Source organism: Eurosta solidaginis, chromosome 1 (genome assembly GCF_040869045.1).
Source record: "Eurosta solidaginis isolate ZX-2024a chromosome 1, ASM4086904v1, whole genome shotgun sequence".
Lineage (NCBI taxonomy): Eukaryota > Metazoa > Arthropoda > Insecta > Diptera > Tephritidae > Eurosta > Eurosta solidaginis.
Window position 1 is genome coordinate 33,519,767 of NC_090319.1, and position 17,280 is coordinate 33,537,046.

At 35.1% G+C, this 17,280-nt stretch overlaps 1 protein-coding gene across 1 annotated transcript in view; it reads left to right on the plus strand.

Moving 5' to 3' along the window:
* Positions 1-3,836: 3,836 nt before the first annotated feature.
* Positions 3,837-17,280, plus strand: part of LOC137251172 (nuclear factor related to kappa-B-binding protein) — a 28,912-nt gene continuing 15,468 nt past the window's right edge. Inside the window, exons 1-3 of the mRNA XM_067785315.1 lie at positions 3,837-4,040; positions 4,252-5,333; positions 5,418-8,976. Coding sequence (XP_067641416.1) covers positions 4,335-5,333; positions 5,418-8,976 — 4,558 coding nt within the window. The 5' untranslated portion in view covers positions 3,837-4,040; positions 4,252-4,334. The remainder of the gene's footprint in view (positions 4,041-4,251; positions 5,334-5,417; positions 8,977-17,280) is intronic.

Genomic DNA, 17,280 nt, shown 5'->3' on the forward strand with positions numbered 1-17,280 from the left:
ACAATTTCTATCATGAAAAAGAGAGACCACTATTCCCCCATAATTAGTGAGTTTGGCAGTTTTTGTTTATGTTTTACATTCTATTTTTACATTAACATTTTTAACAATAAAAACAATGCAAATAACACGCGAAAATTATTTCGGTCTCTAATGCTTCACTTTTTTCACAAGAAAGTTAATTTTAATTGTGTTTTTATGCACCAAATTTTAAAACTAAAAACAAAATTTTCATATGGCAGAAAAAATAAAGAAAAAACGGCCGAATGTCAAAAAAACCTATCGAAAAGCAAACTGGATCGTTTGTTTTTAATGAACTAGGTTGTATTTTTCTTGTATTTCGTTAGTTTTTTGGAATATAGTTTACACACTTACACCAGTACTGAAGCCGTATTAGGAGGGAGCGCGACAAAAAATTAAAGATAAAATAAAAGAAAAAATACACGAAAATAAAGTAGTGTCATATACGCAAAACAGAATGAGACTGCAAATTACTAGATTTCCTTATCCTTGTATTCCAATGAAACGTGAACCAGATACGGATAGAGATTTAACATGCAAATTCAACAACAATGTGCATGTTAAATCTACATCCGTATCTGGTCATGTTTCGTTGGAACACGAGATATATACATTTTTCCAATTGATAGACGGTGATTTGATGCAGATTTTTTCCATTGACGAAGAACAACCTCAATTATATAGTTGGCTCATCTCGTAGTCTTTGAAAAACTACTGGACAAATTTATTAAATACCATTTATGGAAATGCAGACCTAAAGCTTAAGCACATTCTTATTACTGATTTGCCAAAATTTTAGTTCAGGCTCGCTGAAAGTTCTTTCATTTCTGTAATTTTTAACGTTGTCATAGCTTTATTACCGTAAACCTAGCAGTTTCTTGTCCGTTCGAAAAGGTAATTATATGGAAATCTATATATATATATTTCGATTAGGTTATTCCGTTATGGATTACCCTTAAGTGAAAAAAATACTTCTGAGCTCTGCTCAGCTGAAGCTACAAACATTTTCCAAAGATTTTAATGTTGCTTTTCTTGGTCCTACGTTGAAACCTTGATGTCACAGGCAAGCACGCTCCCACCACATCACGTCGGCCTGCTCACCAATCAACTTACATTTTAAATTTAGCCAACGATCTCTTAAGCCAAGGTTTATTCAAATTCACCTGTTCCAGCTATGGACCCGATTCACTATCTGTGAGTTCTAAAGTGTACACAAGAAATTGTGTAAACTTTGAAATTCTGATTCTGTAAAGCAAAACTGTGAACAAGAGAAATCACTGATAAAAACTTCGTGAGTTTTATTGGCAACCAGTGTACATTATTGTACTGCGACATTTAAAACTCAAACGCACTGTTGCAGAATAACCTTTTTCATTTCATGGCGTCTGATAAACATTTTCTCACTGACATATCGCACACTAACTAGAAAAGAGTCACAACTTGAAAAATGTAAATGTTCAGAAGAGAAGAAAAACTGTTTATGTGAAAACGTCTGTAATGTTATACTGAAATCCAGTTTTACAAAGAAGGAGACCTTTATTATGAAATGAATTGACGAAATTTTGTTGTAATTTTAAATTATGACTATTTAACTACTCCTACATTCACAATTATTTCATCAAAAAAGGCACATTTCACAATAACACAAGAAAATTTATTTACTGTTTACATATAAAAAGACACAATTTTAATTAATACACAACAAAGTTAAAACTTTAACTCAAAGTTAAAACGATATCTCCTCATACCGCGTTTTAAAACGTGATCCCACTAATAAATTGCAAGATAGGAATAACGAGATCGTAGAAAAACTGTTGAAAAACCAAATGATAGATGTAAAAGAAAAATATAACCTAATGAGCAGAACGGCCAATGCGCCCAGATTATATGTACTACCAAAGATCCACAAAGAAGGAACTCCACTTAGACCTATATGTTCGTCCATTAGTTCTCCGTCGTATAATTTGTGTAAATATGTTGTTAATGTCCTGAAAAATATCACTAAAGAGTCCAAGTACAATGTTATAGACACGATTGAGTTCAAGAATAAGATTAAAAATACATATAATTATGATGATGAGAGTCTGGTATCGTTTGATGTTGTGTCCTTGTTTCCTAGTATCCCAATAGACCATGCCATAGAAATCATATCGTCCAAATGGGACCAAATAAAACCCCACAAAACCCTTACCAAAGAGCTATTTTTAAGTGTTGTACGCTTCTGTATAAAAGATAACAGATACTTTAAGTACAACAACAAAGTTTATGAACAACGATCGGGTATGCCCATGGGCTCACCAGCATCACCGGTAATAGCAAATATAGTAATGGAGGAATTACTATTGAAATTTGAGGAAGAATCACGGCACAAACCTCGTCTGCTCACAAAGTACGTTGACGATTTATTCGCTATTGTGAAAACCGATTCCGTTGAAGAAATGCTGGGCCTCTTGAACTCATTTCATAACTCTATAAAATTCACATCTGAGATGGAAAATAATAGAATGTTGCCGTTTCTGGACACGGTAGTAATAAGAAATAACAACCACCTAACCTTTGACTGGAATAAAAAGCCTACGGCTTCCGGGAGGTTAATAATTTTTAACTCGAAACATGATAGAAATATAATAATAAACACTGCCAAAAACTTTATCAGGCGAGTTCTCTCTATCAGCGATAGAATATATCACCCGAAAAATATAAGAAAAATATATAAGACTGTAGTATTTGTGCCTGGTTTGTCTAACCGAATAAAACATTCAAACATGTATGACAAGGAAAAATTTCAAATCACGTTCCAGTATAAGAATACCCTACAACAAATATACAGCAATACAAAAAGCAAAAATGAAAAATACGAGAAATCCGACGTAATATACAAAATTAAATGTAATGGCGACGGGTCCCCACTTATGCAACAAAGTATATGTGGGTACTACTAAATCAAAACTAAAGACAAGGATTTCCGCACACAAATCGAACATCAAAAAACGCGACCACTCTAACGACAACAGAACGCCTTTATCGCATCATTGCAGGACCACGGGACACTCTCCGGACTTAGAGAATGTTACAATATTGCAAGAAGAAAAACAATATTCCAAGCGGTACACTCTCGAAATGCTACATATTATCAATGCACCTAATGACATACGCATGAATTTTAAACGCGAAACCGACAAAATTGCTCACACATACAGGCATAATGAAGAGAAGCTAGCAACAATAATGCTGAGGGTGTCCAATAAGTTAATATATATGTTGTTGTTAGCAGATATTTTGTTTATTATTACTGTTTATTATTTGTGTACATCTTTGGTTTCTGTTTATGATATTCTATGTTCTGTACTAAAATTTTAAATTAGTCGACAAGGTGCATTCACAAGTGTAAGTGTTAGATTATGTTTGTGAATTTACGGTTTTTATAGAAAAATGTATCTTTTACAGCCCTGAAGATGATTTCTAATTGAAATCGAAATATCGACAAAACAAATAAATACCACATATATGGTATTGTAATTCATTGCATTTTTATTACTCATATATATGTGTGGCCTAGAGCTCGGAAATTCTTCTTCATTTCCAAATTCCGCTTTTGTGATAAGTCTACATTTTTCAGTTTTCCACAATTAAGGAATTGACACCCTGAGCTGGCTGGAAACAATGAAAATAAAAAAAGCTGCAACTTTGGGCGACCGTGGTATATCGAGGGCTCCAAAAAGAACATACTGTACATGTGCGGACTGAATAACGTTTGAATGCACCCCATATGACAGCCAACTGTCAACCAATGGTATGTTCAATGCATGATGAAAATGGTAAAGCTAAAAAATGAGAGTCTGCGTTCGAAAAATAATAAATTGTAAAGCTGAAAAAATGTACAGATGAGGAAAAAATTTTAAATGAGGGAATCGTATTGCTCACAGCGGACTATCGACGTAGACATAATTAAGTCGAAAGATAAAATTGATTTGTTCGTTTGGCGTAGAAAACGCATATAACTGCAAAATTTTTTGCCGAAGGTGAGCCTTTGCTGTCTAAGCAAATGAAAATAAATAAGTTTAAAGTAAAAGTCCTGTATTATTTATAAAAATTATGTCGTAGCATTGGCTCGCACAGAAACGTGATAGCGATGATGCAAGAGCATTTTCATTCTATTGCAATTTTGCTTTTCCAGTTTTTTGGTATAGAGAAATAATTTTTACAATTTTGCTTATATTTATATTATTCTAGTGTGCATTAAAGAAACTGGTTAATAGAAGAATAGCTAGAAATTAGTGCGTAAAATTAGGTCGCAATTGTTTCAGCAACAGGACATGAATAATACACGGTCAGATTCAGAGCAGAGTGCCACAGGTGCTCCAATAGACTATAGTGAGTCGCAATCCAGTAGCAGTTCAAGCGCAGCAAGCTCAACTACATCATGTACGTCCGACGACAGCGAAGATAATCAATTGGATACTATAGAACTTGCAACCATTTTAAAAGAAACACTACGGTTGCCGCGTGGACTATGTGAAAATGCAAAAATTTTTTGTGAATTCTTTTCGGCAGAAACATGGAACTTGCTGCCTATACCGATACGTGAGCGACTTCAACAATTGCTACCGCATTTCACAAACTTAGTTACACCACAAGAGGAAGCTTTTGAAAGGCAACGCACTTTAATTATGCTATTCAATGGAGATCTTAAACGTTTTGGTCACACACCACTTACTGATCTTCAACGTGAGTTAGAGGATGGTAACTATAGACCGGATGTTCTAAAATTACGGCAAAGCATTGCTAAATCACGACGACGTGAACAAAGATTTCAGAAATGTGAACGTATAAGTCAGTTTGCAAAAGACTTATTTCTTTCTAGAGAACGTCTTTTGAGGAAAGCGTATAAATCAGCTCCAGATACAATTTTGCGTACTGAACGCAATACGAAGCGACAACAGAATACGCTCCATGTTGATACAAAATTGTGTACGGTACGTTCAAGAAAACGGTATCACAAAGAGCTGAAGAACATAACAGAACAACTGGGTGTTAAAGCTGGTGATTTAAGTGAAGATGAAGAAGAGTGTACAGCCGATGATGTGATAATAGATGATTTCAATCGTAATTCAAAATCAGACATCTCTCCATTTTCGAAAACACCTACAATTGCTACTGATCGCTTCATATATAGTACGTTTTTTAAAAGACGACATGAGCTTACCGATGAAGATGCAGTCCGCGCTGATCAACAGAGCCAACAAACTCGTCTGTCGAATCGAAATTTCCGTAGTTTCATGCTAGAACACAAGCGTCGGAAACTAAAAGAACCGGTAATAGTTTACTTGTTGCTAAAATTTTGTTGCAAATACTAATTATATATTAAAATGTTTATATTTAATTTTTAATGTTTACAGACTTTGCCGGACTTTGAAACCTCGGATATACGATTGCGAGACGTATGTGCAAGAGCACAAATGGGTAGCAACTTTAAACAACTATTCGGTACTGGTAGAAATTTAGGTAAAAAACCCAAAAGCAAAATTCTGTCTGTAGCTACAAATGCGACAGAGCCACCTGCATTAGTGCCCATTCATATAGATGGACACAATACTGGTACGCATAGAAATATGGCAAACGAACCCCTTGAAGCTACACCTGCTACTGAACACAGTCCGATTAATGTTAAAGTAAAACAAAATGCGCAACATTATCAACAACCGCAACAACTAATGCCACCCGAACATGCAGCAAGCACTTCAATACAACACCCATTTCTGCCCGAAGATGGTGCTCCATTCAATATTTTGGACGGTGAAGTGGAATTACAACAGGAAGAGGTTGAAACATATGGCTCATGTGAGGAAACCTTGCAACGTTTCGTAATTAACAATGAAGTTGATTTACCTACCATCGAACAAAGTGATTTACCTCCACAAAAACTTCTACAGACGCCACACAAGCAAGATAACTGTGGAAATATAAACTTAAAGAGTAAACTCAAAGCGATTGATAATGTAGTTGCTGAACACAAAGACATACCTAAGCTGGAACCGCTTTCACATAAACCAAATAGATCAGCTATCAAGGAAAAAATACGAGCGATTCCACAAACAACAAACTCCACCAACTTATCGAATCATTCTCCAGCCACTGCAGCCGCTATAGTAACACCAATAAAACGCCAACCAACAACTCAGTCATTTACTAATTCAACGATCTCATATAGCCCGGGAAATCATGCTATTTCTTCGGACTTAATACAAGAAACACACGCATGTTTCTTTTCACTCATTCGGGATTTGTTTTGCGCTACAACACATCATAGAATGCAGTATAATGAATTAAGTTCACGCATCGATATTTGGCTACGCAATCCCATCACAGCGTTAAATGATTGGTATGCACAGGCTGAAAGTTGGCCGGCGCTCCTAATGTCCGCTATAAATTTTTTGGCCGGAGATTTTTCTAATCAGCCTGATGAATATGTTCCATATATTGAGTTTAAACAACAGCAAAATATTTTTCAATGGATCGGTGCTGGTAGAGATTCTGATACACGTCTATCTACACTATGCAATTATTGGTTGCAACGTCGTCACGATATGACCTCCGTGAAAAAACACACACAAGCTTTAGTTGGTAAAAGTACGACAGAAGTAACTAATTCTAAATCAACACCGAATGGTTCTGAAAAAGGCATATCTGCAGCAACAACAACCACTCCCATAACACGTCGTAATTCGATGGCTGATATGGAAGAGGTTGCAATATCGTATGATGGTGGTGTCTCACCACCACCGCCACCGCCTCCACGCTGTCCCACTACATGGACAGTGTGTGCAGCTACAAACGAGGAGGTGAACGAGTTTCAACGGCAAGAGCGTGAACGTTTCGAGCAGCCCCATCGTGCTTACACATACCGAATGCATGGATATGAAAGTGTTGTTGGTCCAGTCAAAGGTATATACACACAAATGTATGCTTTGACTAAAGCACGTGGTCATAGTATGATGGTGGTTAATCGCCCAAATTTTGTCACAATTTTGACTTTGGTACGTGACGCAACTGCACGTTTACCAAATGGTGAAGGAACACGGGCTGATATAGCTGAATTGCTAAAAAGTTCACAATACATAAACTTAAAGGAAGGCGAAAATGTGTTGCAGACAACAGTGAGTGGAGCTTTAGATCGCATGCATACAGAACATGATCCATGTGTACGTTACGATCCAAAACGTAAAATATGGATTTATTTACATCGTAACCGAAGTGAATGTGACTTTGAGCGTATACATCAGCAACAACAAGGTTTAGGTAAAACGAAAAAGGCTGGGCATCGCAAGTCTAAAGTTAAAATTGGGGTGCCCCCACCGCCGCTTAAAGGTACAAAAGGAACAACTGAAGTTGTTGATAACAACAATATTAGTATTATTACAGCTGGCAACGGTACAAATGTCGAAGGAGTTGTAAATGTAGCTGCCCCAGGTCAGCAAACCCCAAAAGTAAGCACTGCCTTCTCTTTGCCTGCGTTAGTGCCAGCAAATCCAATTATAGTTAGTAGTAGTCAGGGTGCCATAACACAGCAGCAACAACAAAATAAATTGAGCATAACATCGATTACAACCAAACCCGCTTTGAACCGATCACTTCCTGTACCACCACTCAAATATAATATACCGCCACCACATCAACAGCAGAAGTCGCTGCTTAAGTCAACTATACAATCGCTCGCTCAACGGCAGCAGCAGCAGCAGCAGCAACAACTACAACAGATGAATAATAACATTGGCATATGTGATACCCAGTCGCAACATAACCAAAGAATTCAACAACAGCGTATAATGACCCTCACGAAGAATGTAGCTACAGCAAATGAATTGGTTGTTGAAGAGAATAAAGCAAACAAACAAATAAATTTAATCGTGTCACCAAGTAAAACATTAAACACAGGAGGTGGTAGTAACTCTACACCCATTATTGTAGCCACGCCAAGTGGTCTGCAAACCGTACATGTATCAAATGCAACAGTTGTAACACCATCAAAATTTTCATCGCCAGGAACAGGTACGATTGCTGCATCACAACAATCTTCTCCTCCTCAATTGAGCGCTACACTAGGTGGCAAAAAAGTATCTATTAATAAACCAATTGTAATCAATCAAGTAAGAGGACAATCTAACATAACTACAGCTAATAAAAATAAAGCACCGTCCTCCCCACAAATTCTCAAACAATCTAACGCCGCATTAAATGCGCAACAAACGCATAAGCAACAGCAATCGCATAGTTTTATGATACCAATAAGTATGGCAAACTCTTTAACAAAATCAGGAACTGGTATTGAGAGTCAAGATATTTTAGTCAGAGACACAAATTTGCGTTCAGTGTCTGTTTCGTCTTCGGTTTCCAACAACAATATTGATGCCACAACAGCTATTTATATGGATAGTACACAATTTATTACGAATGTAGATAATGCAACACAACAAGAACAATCGCCACAACAACAACCAAAACAAACACTTGCTAAAAATATAATACGACTTGTACCAAGCATTGGTAGCGGCGGTGTAAAGTCAATTTTACAATCCACATCAACAAGTGGTGGTGGCATTGCTAGCTCTAATAAGCAGCCCGTTCATGTAATTGGGCATCGTGTCGTGGCAAGTAGCGGTAGCGGTGGTAGTGGCGGTGTGGTGACAGCAGTACGCTCACAAACACAACAAAACAAATCCGTAGAAAACATATCAAAAATAAATGCAAGCAATGCGCAAACATCTGTAGGCGCTGTTTCGTCAATAATAACTGCGGCAAGTGGATCGACGCTTATAAAAATGTCACCTCACACATTCGCAACATTGCAACAAAAACAAGGACAACATATTATTGTAAAGCAATCGTCAACGTCTCCCGCCACGTTATCGTCACCCACAAACGAACAACTACGTGCGATTGAAAGAACTACATTTTTGAGTAAGTTATTAGTTTTAAAGGGAAACTTCAAAAATAGCCTCTCGAGAGTGTCAGACGTTTTAGACTTTCACCTCACTTTGGGTGCTGAAAGAGGTTAAACTCTTTTTTTATCCAGAATCAACCGCCACATCTGTACGTAATGTATGACATTTACCATCTTTTAAATTGTACTTTGGGACCAACGTCTCGTACAGCCGCATTCCTATGGTCCGACAAGGAAGGACTACATAACAACACGTTTCTAGCTATTTGATTTACACACCGGTCAATCGGGGTGTAGTTCATGTATGCGGCAGATTCTGGAAATACGCTCGTGGGGTTATAGTATACCATTATTAAGAAATTTCTGCTACGGATGGAGAACTTAGAGAAATTATACAGAGAGGCTAAAACTACAATTGTGAGTGTATGATTTCAAAGCGCTGGTTAATAATTCACCACTGTACCTACCTGCATAATATAATAAATGTGTTATGTCAAAGAAGTTCGGGTTATAATTACATAATTGTTAAATTACACAGTGCTACAAAAAAAAAAAAAAAATATCTCAAGCACTTTTGTAGCGACCTAGTGTTCGTCGTAGGTCTTGATGAGTAGATCAAGATACCGTGTTTAAAAATTTTCTAACACCCCGAAATTTTCAAGTTATTGTTGAAAAACTGTTTTTCTTGTACGTCGCGCATTAAAAAATTCGTTACTCCGTCATTTTTCCATCAATTTTTGATTGCTTAAAAGTTTTGGAAAGCAGAAAGGGGGGGATTCAAAAATATATATATTTGTCTACACTTTTTGTAGCAAATTTTTGAGATTTTTTAAAAGTTTATCTAAATTTTTCTCGTATTTTTTTTTTAATTTTCAAAGTTTGACGGCTTTTTAATGTATCATTTCTTTAAGGAATTATTTTTTTTCTTAAAAAGATTGAGAGAATATTCTATCTCGAGTAAAAAAAAGTACTGGTTGATCAAATTCGGTTGAGAATTGTCAAAATGACAACACTTTTTGTGAACAAGAAATTTCTGCTCTCATCGTAGAATCGATATCGCGCCATGTCAGGATTGAATGTATGATATCAGTATATCGTCGCCGTTGTTTTGAGCATTCTCTATGCTACGTTTAACCGTTTATGATTTAATTATGAAACAAAGATAAACAAAATTATTTACTTTTATCATCAAATCATGTGTTAGGAAAAATTTGTATGACCACGGTTTTGACAAGGGTTTTTCTTGTTTGTAGAAATGAGATACACAGTGCTTTAATTGCTCTCCGAGACATTTGCCTCTTTGCGTCTGTAAGATAAATGACAAGACGAAACTTAGGATACTGTCATTTTGGTAGAATAAATTAATCAGTCAGTGCTTGTACGTGTTGCTACAAGGTACTTGTTTAACAATGTGTGATAAGCGTATTAAGTTTTGTTACGTCTGCGGGTTATTCGTTAATACGCAACATCGTGTACAATTAAAAACCAATGCAGCTCTGACAGAAGATTTCACATCTTTCTTTAATCGCGTGTATAGTGAAAATGTTTGGTATGAACCAGAGTATGCTTGTGTGAAGTGATCCAGCGCACTCAAAAAATGGAAAACTGGGAAATGCAACAAACAACCTTTATCATTCTCAACCCCAATGATATGGCAGCGTCAACTTTTCCATAAGCCAGAAGATTGCTACTTCTGCAAAATAAATACTGTTGGTCATCACTACAAAACCCGTGACCGTATAAAATATGCTAATGTGTTAACTGTATCTCATCCAATCAAGGGAGAATTCAGTGACGAACAGGGAGAACGGTTCTATCAGGAACTATTAGAGATCGAAAAACGCCTTGTCGGAAAAAGTCAGATCAGAATGCTGGCAAATTTTTGCTGGTCTCTAAAACGCGATACTGACGATGTGGTTTATAAACGTAGAAGATATAGCAAACATTTTTAACAGCTATCGAAATTCGAAGTTTGTTTTTGTATTAAGTACATAAAATAAAACAAAATTTTATGTAAATATATTTGCAACTATTTATTTATTTTTATTTTTTCTCTCCAACGTAGGAGTGAAATAAAATTACTCGAGAGATGATATAGATAAATAAAAAATATCGAAATTGTTTAAATAATTAAAGTCAATAATTGGAATTTTGTTATAATAAAACATAATTGGTGGAATAAAAGAAACGATAAGAATACTCAATACGATGGCAGCGAAATACCGAAATCATACAATTAATCCTCACCCGACGTGATATCGATTGGACAATGAGAGCAGAATTTTCTTGTTCACAAAAAGTCTTGTTATTTAAACAATTCTCAACCGAATTTGATCAACGCACTTTTTTTACTCGAGATATAATATTCTCTCAATCTCTTTAAGAAAAAAAAAATTTTTTATTAAAGAAATGATACATTAAAAAGCCGCCAAACTTTGAAAAATTAAAAAAAAAACGAGAAAATTTTAGATAACTTTTAAAAAATCTCAAAAATTTGCTATAAAAAGTGTAGACAAATATATATATTTTTGAAGCCCTATCCTTCAGCTTTCCAAAACTGTTAAGCAATCAAAAATTGATGGAAAAATGACGGAGTAACGATTTTTTGAATGCTCGAGGTACAAGAAAAACAGTTTTTTTAACAATAACTTGAAAATTTCGGGCTGTTAGAAAATTTTGAAACACGGCATCTTGATCTACTCATCAAGACCTACAACGGACACTAGGTCGCTATTAAAGTGCAAAATCAGTGTAGCGCAGTGTTATAAATGGCGATTTGAAAAGGCATAGTACTGCAGTGGGGAATTAACTACCGGCAATGCAGGTTTACGTTTCTCACCGTTTGTAGCTGTTCTCTGGTACGGGGTATTTATTTTCTTTTTTTTTTTCAAAGAAATTACGAAATTGGACATGTCAGTAGCGGTTAAATTGTAATTCAATTCAACACTCTTATAAAATGTATACATTTTCAATATAAGACTCACCTTGCGATGATTTCTCGGTAAGTTACAGATTTGCAACTTAAAACATAACATAGGACCTGTAACAATATAATATAACGGAAAAAAATCAACTCGCTAGGTGCGCACTGATCAAAATATTAAAGAAACCCGTTAGGTTCTCTTGTTCGGACAGATTTCAAACCAGGGACATACGTTCAGTCATCGATAGTCGTTTTTTAACTTTTTCCCATTTTCTTCTCCCTCCGTTTCCCCAGCCATTCTTCTCCCTTTTTTTATTCCTTCCATTAATACTATTTCGCCTCCTCCCTAATGCTCTTTGATTAAACTTGATATATGTGTTGATTTTGTGAAGAAACACTGAAATTTCGCAAAAAAAAAAAAAAATTGGCCGGGCACTGTCCACATTTGTAAAAAAAATTAAAAGTTTTGCAAGCTGTAAATTAAAAGCCGATGACGATACTGGCCCGTAATCATAGTCGCTGACTAAAATACTCTTTAGTTAAAATCTTGCTTAAATTAAAAATGGGATTTAAAATTTTGGTCTGTAATAGACATATTAAACACAGCTTTCAGCTAAAACAAGCATGGACAGGGTATCCACATGAAAAAAGTTCACCCTGTTCCTTACAACCGTTGCTTCCGAAATTAAAACGCGTAATTTGACACCTCTCCCGAAATTTTTTGACACATATTAAAAATCGTCGTGGTTAATAATTCCTTCCATTGAATATTTATTTCTAAATTTAATGCCAAAATCAGTATAGGATGCTACTTTTTCCTCAAACGATACTAAAATAACAAAACTCACAAATATCTATGAATGCGGCATAGTCTTAATTAAAGATTTCACATATGGGGAGCCAAGTAACCATCCCACATGTTAAGATTGTGTAATTTTTGTCACAAACATATTAATACGCATTCAAGGTATAATAAATTAGTTCCTGACGTATATTTGCTTGTCGGGGAACCCTTTTTTCACTTCCATTTAAGTTCATCGCGTTTAAATAGCAAATTGTTTAATGTCTCGCAACTTTTGACAGCAGACCACAAACTTAAAACCTATTTAAAAAAATTAAAATCGCCCTCATGTGATTTTAAATTTAAAATACTTTTTTAGAGATCAAATAGTGTTAGGTGAACTATAACAGACTTAAAAGATATTTAATTTAGAACCATGTTTAAACCTATAAAACTCTATTTTATTTCGATTATGATTACGGGCCACTATGTTTGCAGACGGGTTTCCCTTATTATTATATATGGGGTAAAGGGCTTGAAAATTCAACATTTCCCCCATGCGTACATAATGATCGGGTTTTTTATTATAATAAACGAGAACCCGTGCGCATCTTCCGCAACCAATATAAAAGTCTCTTATGAAATATCAACAGAAATCAGCTGGTCTGTCAATCAGTTAAAAATGGTAGCAACAACCGGCAATGCAGTGCAAATAATCACAATTGTGCCATAGTACAAATAGATTTGTTTGTGTGCTCTCAATCGTTTATTTTTAACAAATTATTTTAATAAAACATAGCTAAACAAAAGCACTACGACCAAAATTGCCCAAAGTTGGCTAATAGACCGAATATCCATCTTTACAACCAAAACTTTATTTATAGATTTGGGTTCCAAATAATAGGGGAAAAGGGACCCGTACATAAAAACAGAAATTAGAAATAATATATATGATTGTACGTAGCATTTTTCCCAGTAGTTTTCAATGAATCGAAAATGATGATCGAAAACAATTTTTTTTTCATCGCAAAACTTCAAATATTTTTTTCTTTCGAAAAACGAAATTTAGTTAGTACCAAGGCGAATCCATACCAGGTGGTGGCAAAGCGAATTCAACCAATTCGCCGTGCAGATGAATGTCAAGCCAAAAGAAAATTTTCATTGATTCCGATTAACTGACATGTTGTAGTACAAGGCGTTGGATGGACAATAATCAAGAAGAAGCAATCAGCTGTTGGGATAACAACACCTGGTACTGAATTCGCCTTGGTTAGTACTCACAGTCACTTTTTAACGCCGATTTCACACAGAGGCTTAATGAAATAATTAGTCAAGTTTTCTACATTAGAGGCCTAATTGAACTCAATCTTCCATACAAAATACAAATTCTTAATTATCTCATTATTGCTTTATTGGATGCCTTATCAAGTGAAAAATCCAGTCGGTTTTGCTTGGTGCTTCGAATTTTATTGTCAATGAACAAATTACATTCAAAATAAGTTATTTTGAATAATTTACGAAAAATAGAAAACCACGAAAAAATTTCATTTCAGCATTTGCTGCAAGAGATAATATGGCTTTTTCGAAAATAGGCACATATTTGGTTAGGTGCAAAATCTATGGGCAGTTCCGCATGCATTATATTTTGATTGTATTTATAGTTAAGAAAGAAACGGCTGCCATCCATTTTAACTATGTACATACTTTTTGTAAACACGAAATATTTTTTTGGGGCTGCTGACAGATGTTCGCTTAGTGAAGCAAAAGGCCCTGTATGAAAAGGGAAACTTAATTATTTCATTAAATAGAATTGTGATTCGATTAAACGTGAAAACGGTAGAGTATTAAAAATTGTGAAATTAACCGAATTACCAAATCAAGACTGTGAGCATCCCTATTTCCATATTTTATTATTTTGTTATTGACAATCTTTATATTTTTTCCGTTTTTTTTTTGTTTGTTTTCATGATAATTTAAATTTTCAGTTCTTTGAATTGCTCAAAAATTCATTTTGCGTTGTTATGTTTTGTCAACTTTTCCAAATTTACCAGTGAAATAAACATAAACAAACGCTAGGTAATTTGGTTTAAATTGGTTTTTTTAATTTCCATGCAAAGGAAAAAACAAAAAATTTACAATGTGCTAAAATGTCTAAACTTGACCGCTTGGTAAATTACCCAGGCCAAATTGTAGGGACTGTGAGCAGCCTAAGTATTGTTTTAGCTGAAAATTAGCAATTTTTTTTAGCTATCCAATGATATTTCATTGATTGTGGAACGAGGCATAGTTTACTGTTTATACTTTTTTATTATATTGCATTGGTTTAAAAATATATTAAAAGTTTTCTGTAACATTTTTTCTATACTTTTCAATGAGCATTAATGGTGGTCGAAAAAAAATCTTTTTCATCGTTACTTTTTCTTACTTATTATTTTATTGTCAGAAACCTAATTTGAATATTTTTTCATTATCTAAAAAGTAATAACACTCTTTTATCTTTCCAATGATATATGTATGTCGCACACCTAAATCAGTAGGGAGCTAACTCAAATATCTGAAATTTTGAAGTTATGCGTACCTCCGAAATTACCAATTCAATACCTACCGATGTGTATACTCGATTTACTAATACCTCAACCAATCAGTGAGAAAAAAAGCAATGACGCATATGGTAGAGGCAGTCAGTTTTTTGTGTTTTCTGAACGTTGCGAAATGTGAAAGAAAAAAAACTACCTTCACTCTTGACATTTATCCCCATTTATCCTGCTGTAGTAACTCTCTCACATGTCTTTTATCTTGATGTCCTAACGCTCATGTTACAACTGTAGCCAATGGCGGATTTACCATAAAGGCAACATGGGCTAGAGCATAGGGCGGGAAAATTGAGGGCCGGCAAAATTCGAGTCGATTAATTTTTGAAAAAAAAAATTGCATTCGAATTTTGCTGCACTTATAATAGTATTTTTGTCTGTATATTATAATAAATAATTCATTTTTTATGCATTTCGAAATTAGAATGAAGCTGTAAATTATTTTTCAGCATAGCAGTCTTAAAAATTTGCATAAAACTTCTAATCACATGCCTTAGAAACCTAACAGCGCGCCTGTGCGTGGCGTAAAGAAACAGCCGACCCGCAACCCTGAGAATCAGAATCATCTAAGACATCAATGCCAAAAAACGACCGTGCATTCGATGCAAATTTTGAGCTCAAGCCCTTTTATTCCTTACAAGTACAATATAATGTATAAAATCTGAAGGTCAAGTCTGGTCGTACGTCAAATAATAGGCAGTATATGTGACCCGGCCTATGAAAAGGTGGCTTATGACTAAAAAAAAAAGGAGAAAACTAATAAGAAACTCAAGGAAAGGCATTGTTTATCTTTAACAGCTGTTTCTCGCAATTTCTTTTTTGAGTCATAAGCCACCTTTTCATAGGCCGGGTCACATATAGTTTTCTGTTTGTCTCGCCCGATAAAAATTTCTCTTGTCACTGATATGAAACATCTAAGCAACGAAGAATTACGTAAGAAATGCACCATATTGAGCAACTACTACACGCAAGATCCTGAGGAAAATTTGGGAAGTGAAATGCTTTTTTTCGAGGCATACTACATCGAAAAGAACATTTCAAATTATTCTCCGTTGGAACTGTTGTAAATGTTGAAACAGGATAATTTGCATATCTCTTAACCTAATCTTCAAATTGCGTTGCGAATGTTTGTTTCAATTCCTATTGCTAATTGTAGCGCAGAGAGATCGGTTTGTTTTAAGACGCATGAAAAACTACCTCAGATCTTATTTGGGCGAAGACAAACTGAATGCTCTTGCGTTGTTGACGATAGAATCAGAATTGTTTTTATCTATCGATTGTGATAATATCGTTTGCGACTTCGCAGCTGAAAAAACTAGACGCAAAGAAATGTAAATGAGTAATGTTTGGAAAAAAGTTAAGGTTTAATTAATAACAAACTACACTGTAATATAGTACTGAAAATCGCAATCATTGTGTTAAGTATTGTTATTGTGAAAATAAGGGCGGCAAGTTATGTATTGCCGAGGGGCGGCGAATACTCAAATCCGCCACTGAATGTAGCAATGACTCATCACTTTCTACTACATTAGCATGCATCACGTCCTGCATAATTGGTTTCATATTGGCTTGATGGCCAGTCATTACAATATTGTAACGAATTTATGGAAATTCCGCTTATTCCAAACCTTCTGCTAACGTTCGAATCGCTAAGCTGTTGAATAAATAACTTCAATATTCAATAATGCAAAATGGTCTTTATTAGACTACTTTCAAAGTACTTCACAAACAATAGCGTGCTTAAATCAAACTGATTACTGACTACTCAGCTTTCGCTGCTTTTCTACTCTCTGTTGTCTCGTCATGCTTGGTTACCATTCATATGTGTACATGTATAATTGTAGTTTATAGTCTCTCACATCGCCAGATGCGTGTGTATATGTGAGTACTACTTCGACTGATGACTAACTACATCTGTGTGTGAGTTATCTCTTCGTTGCCTTGTATGTATGTGGGTAAATGATGATTTAATGTGTTTATGTAGCTTGCTTTAATGTTTTTGTTGTTGTGTATTTGTTTAGTAACA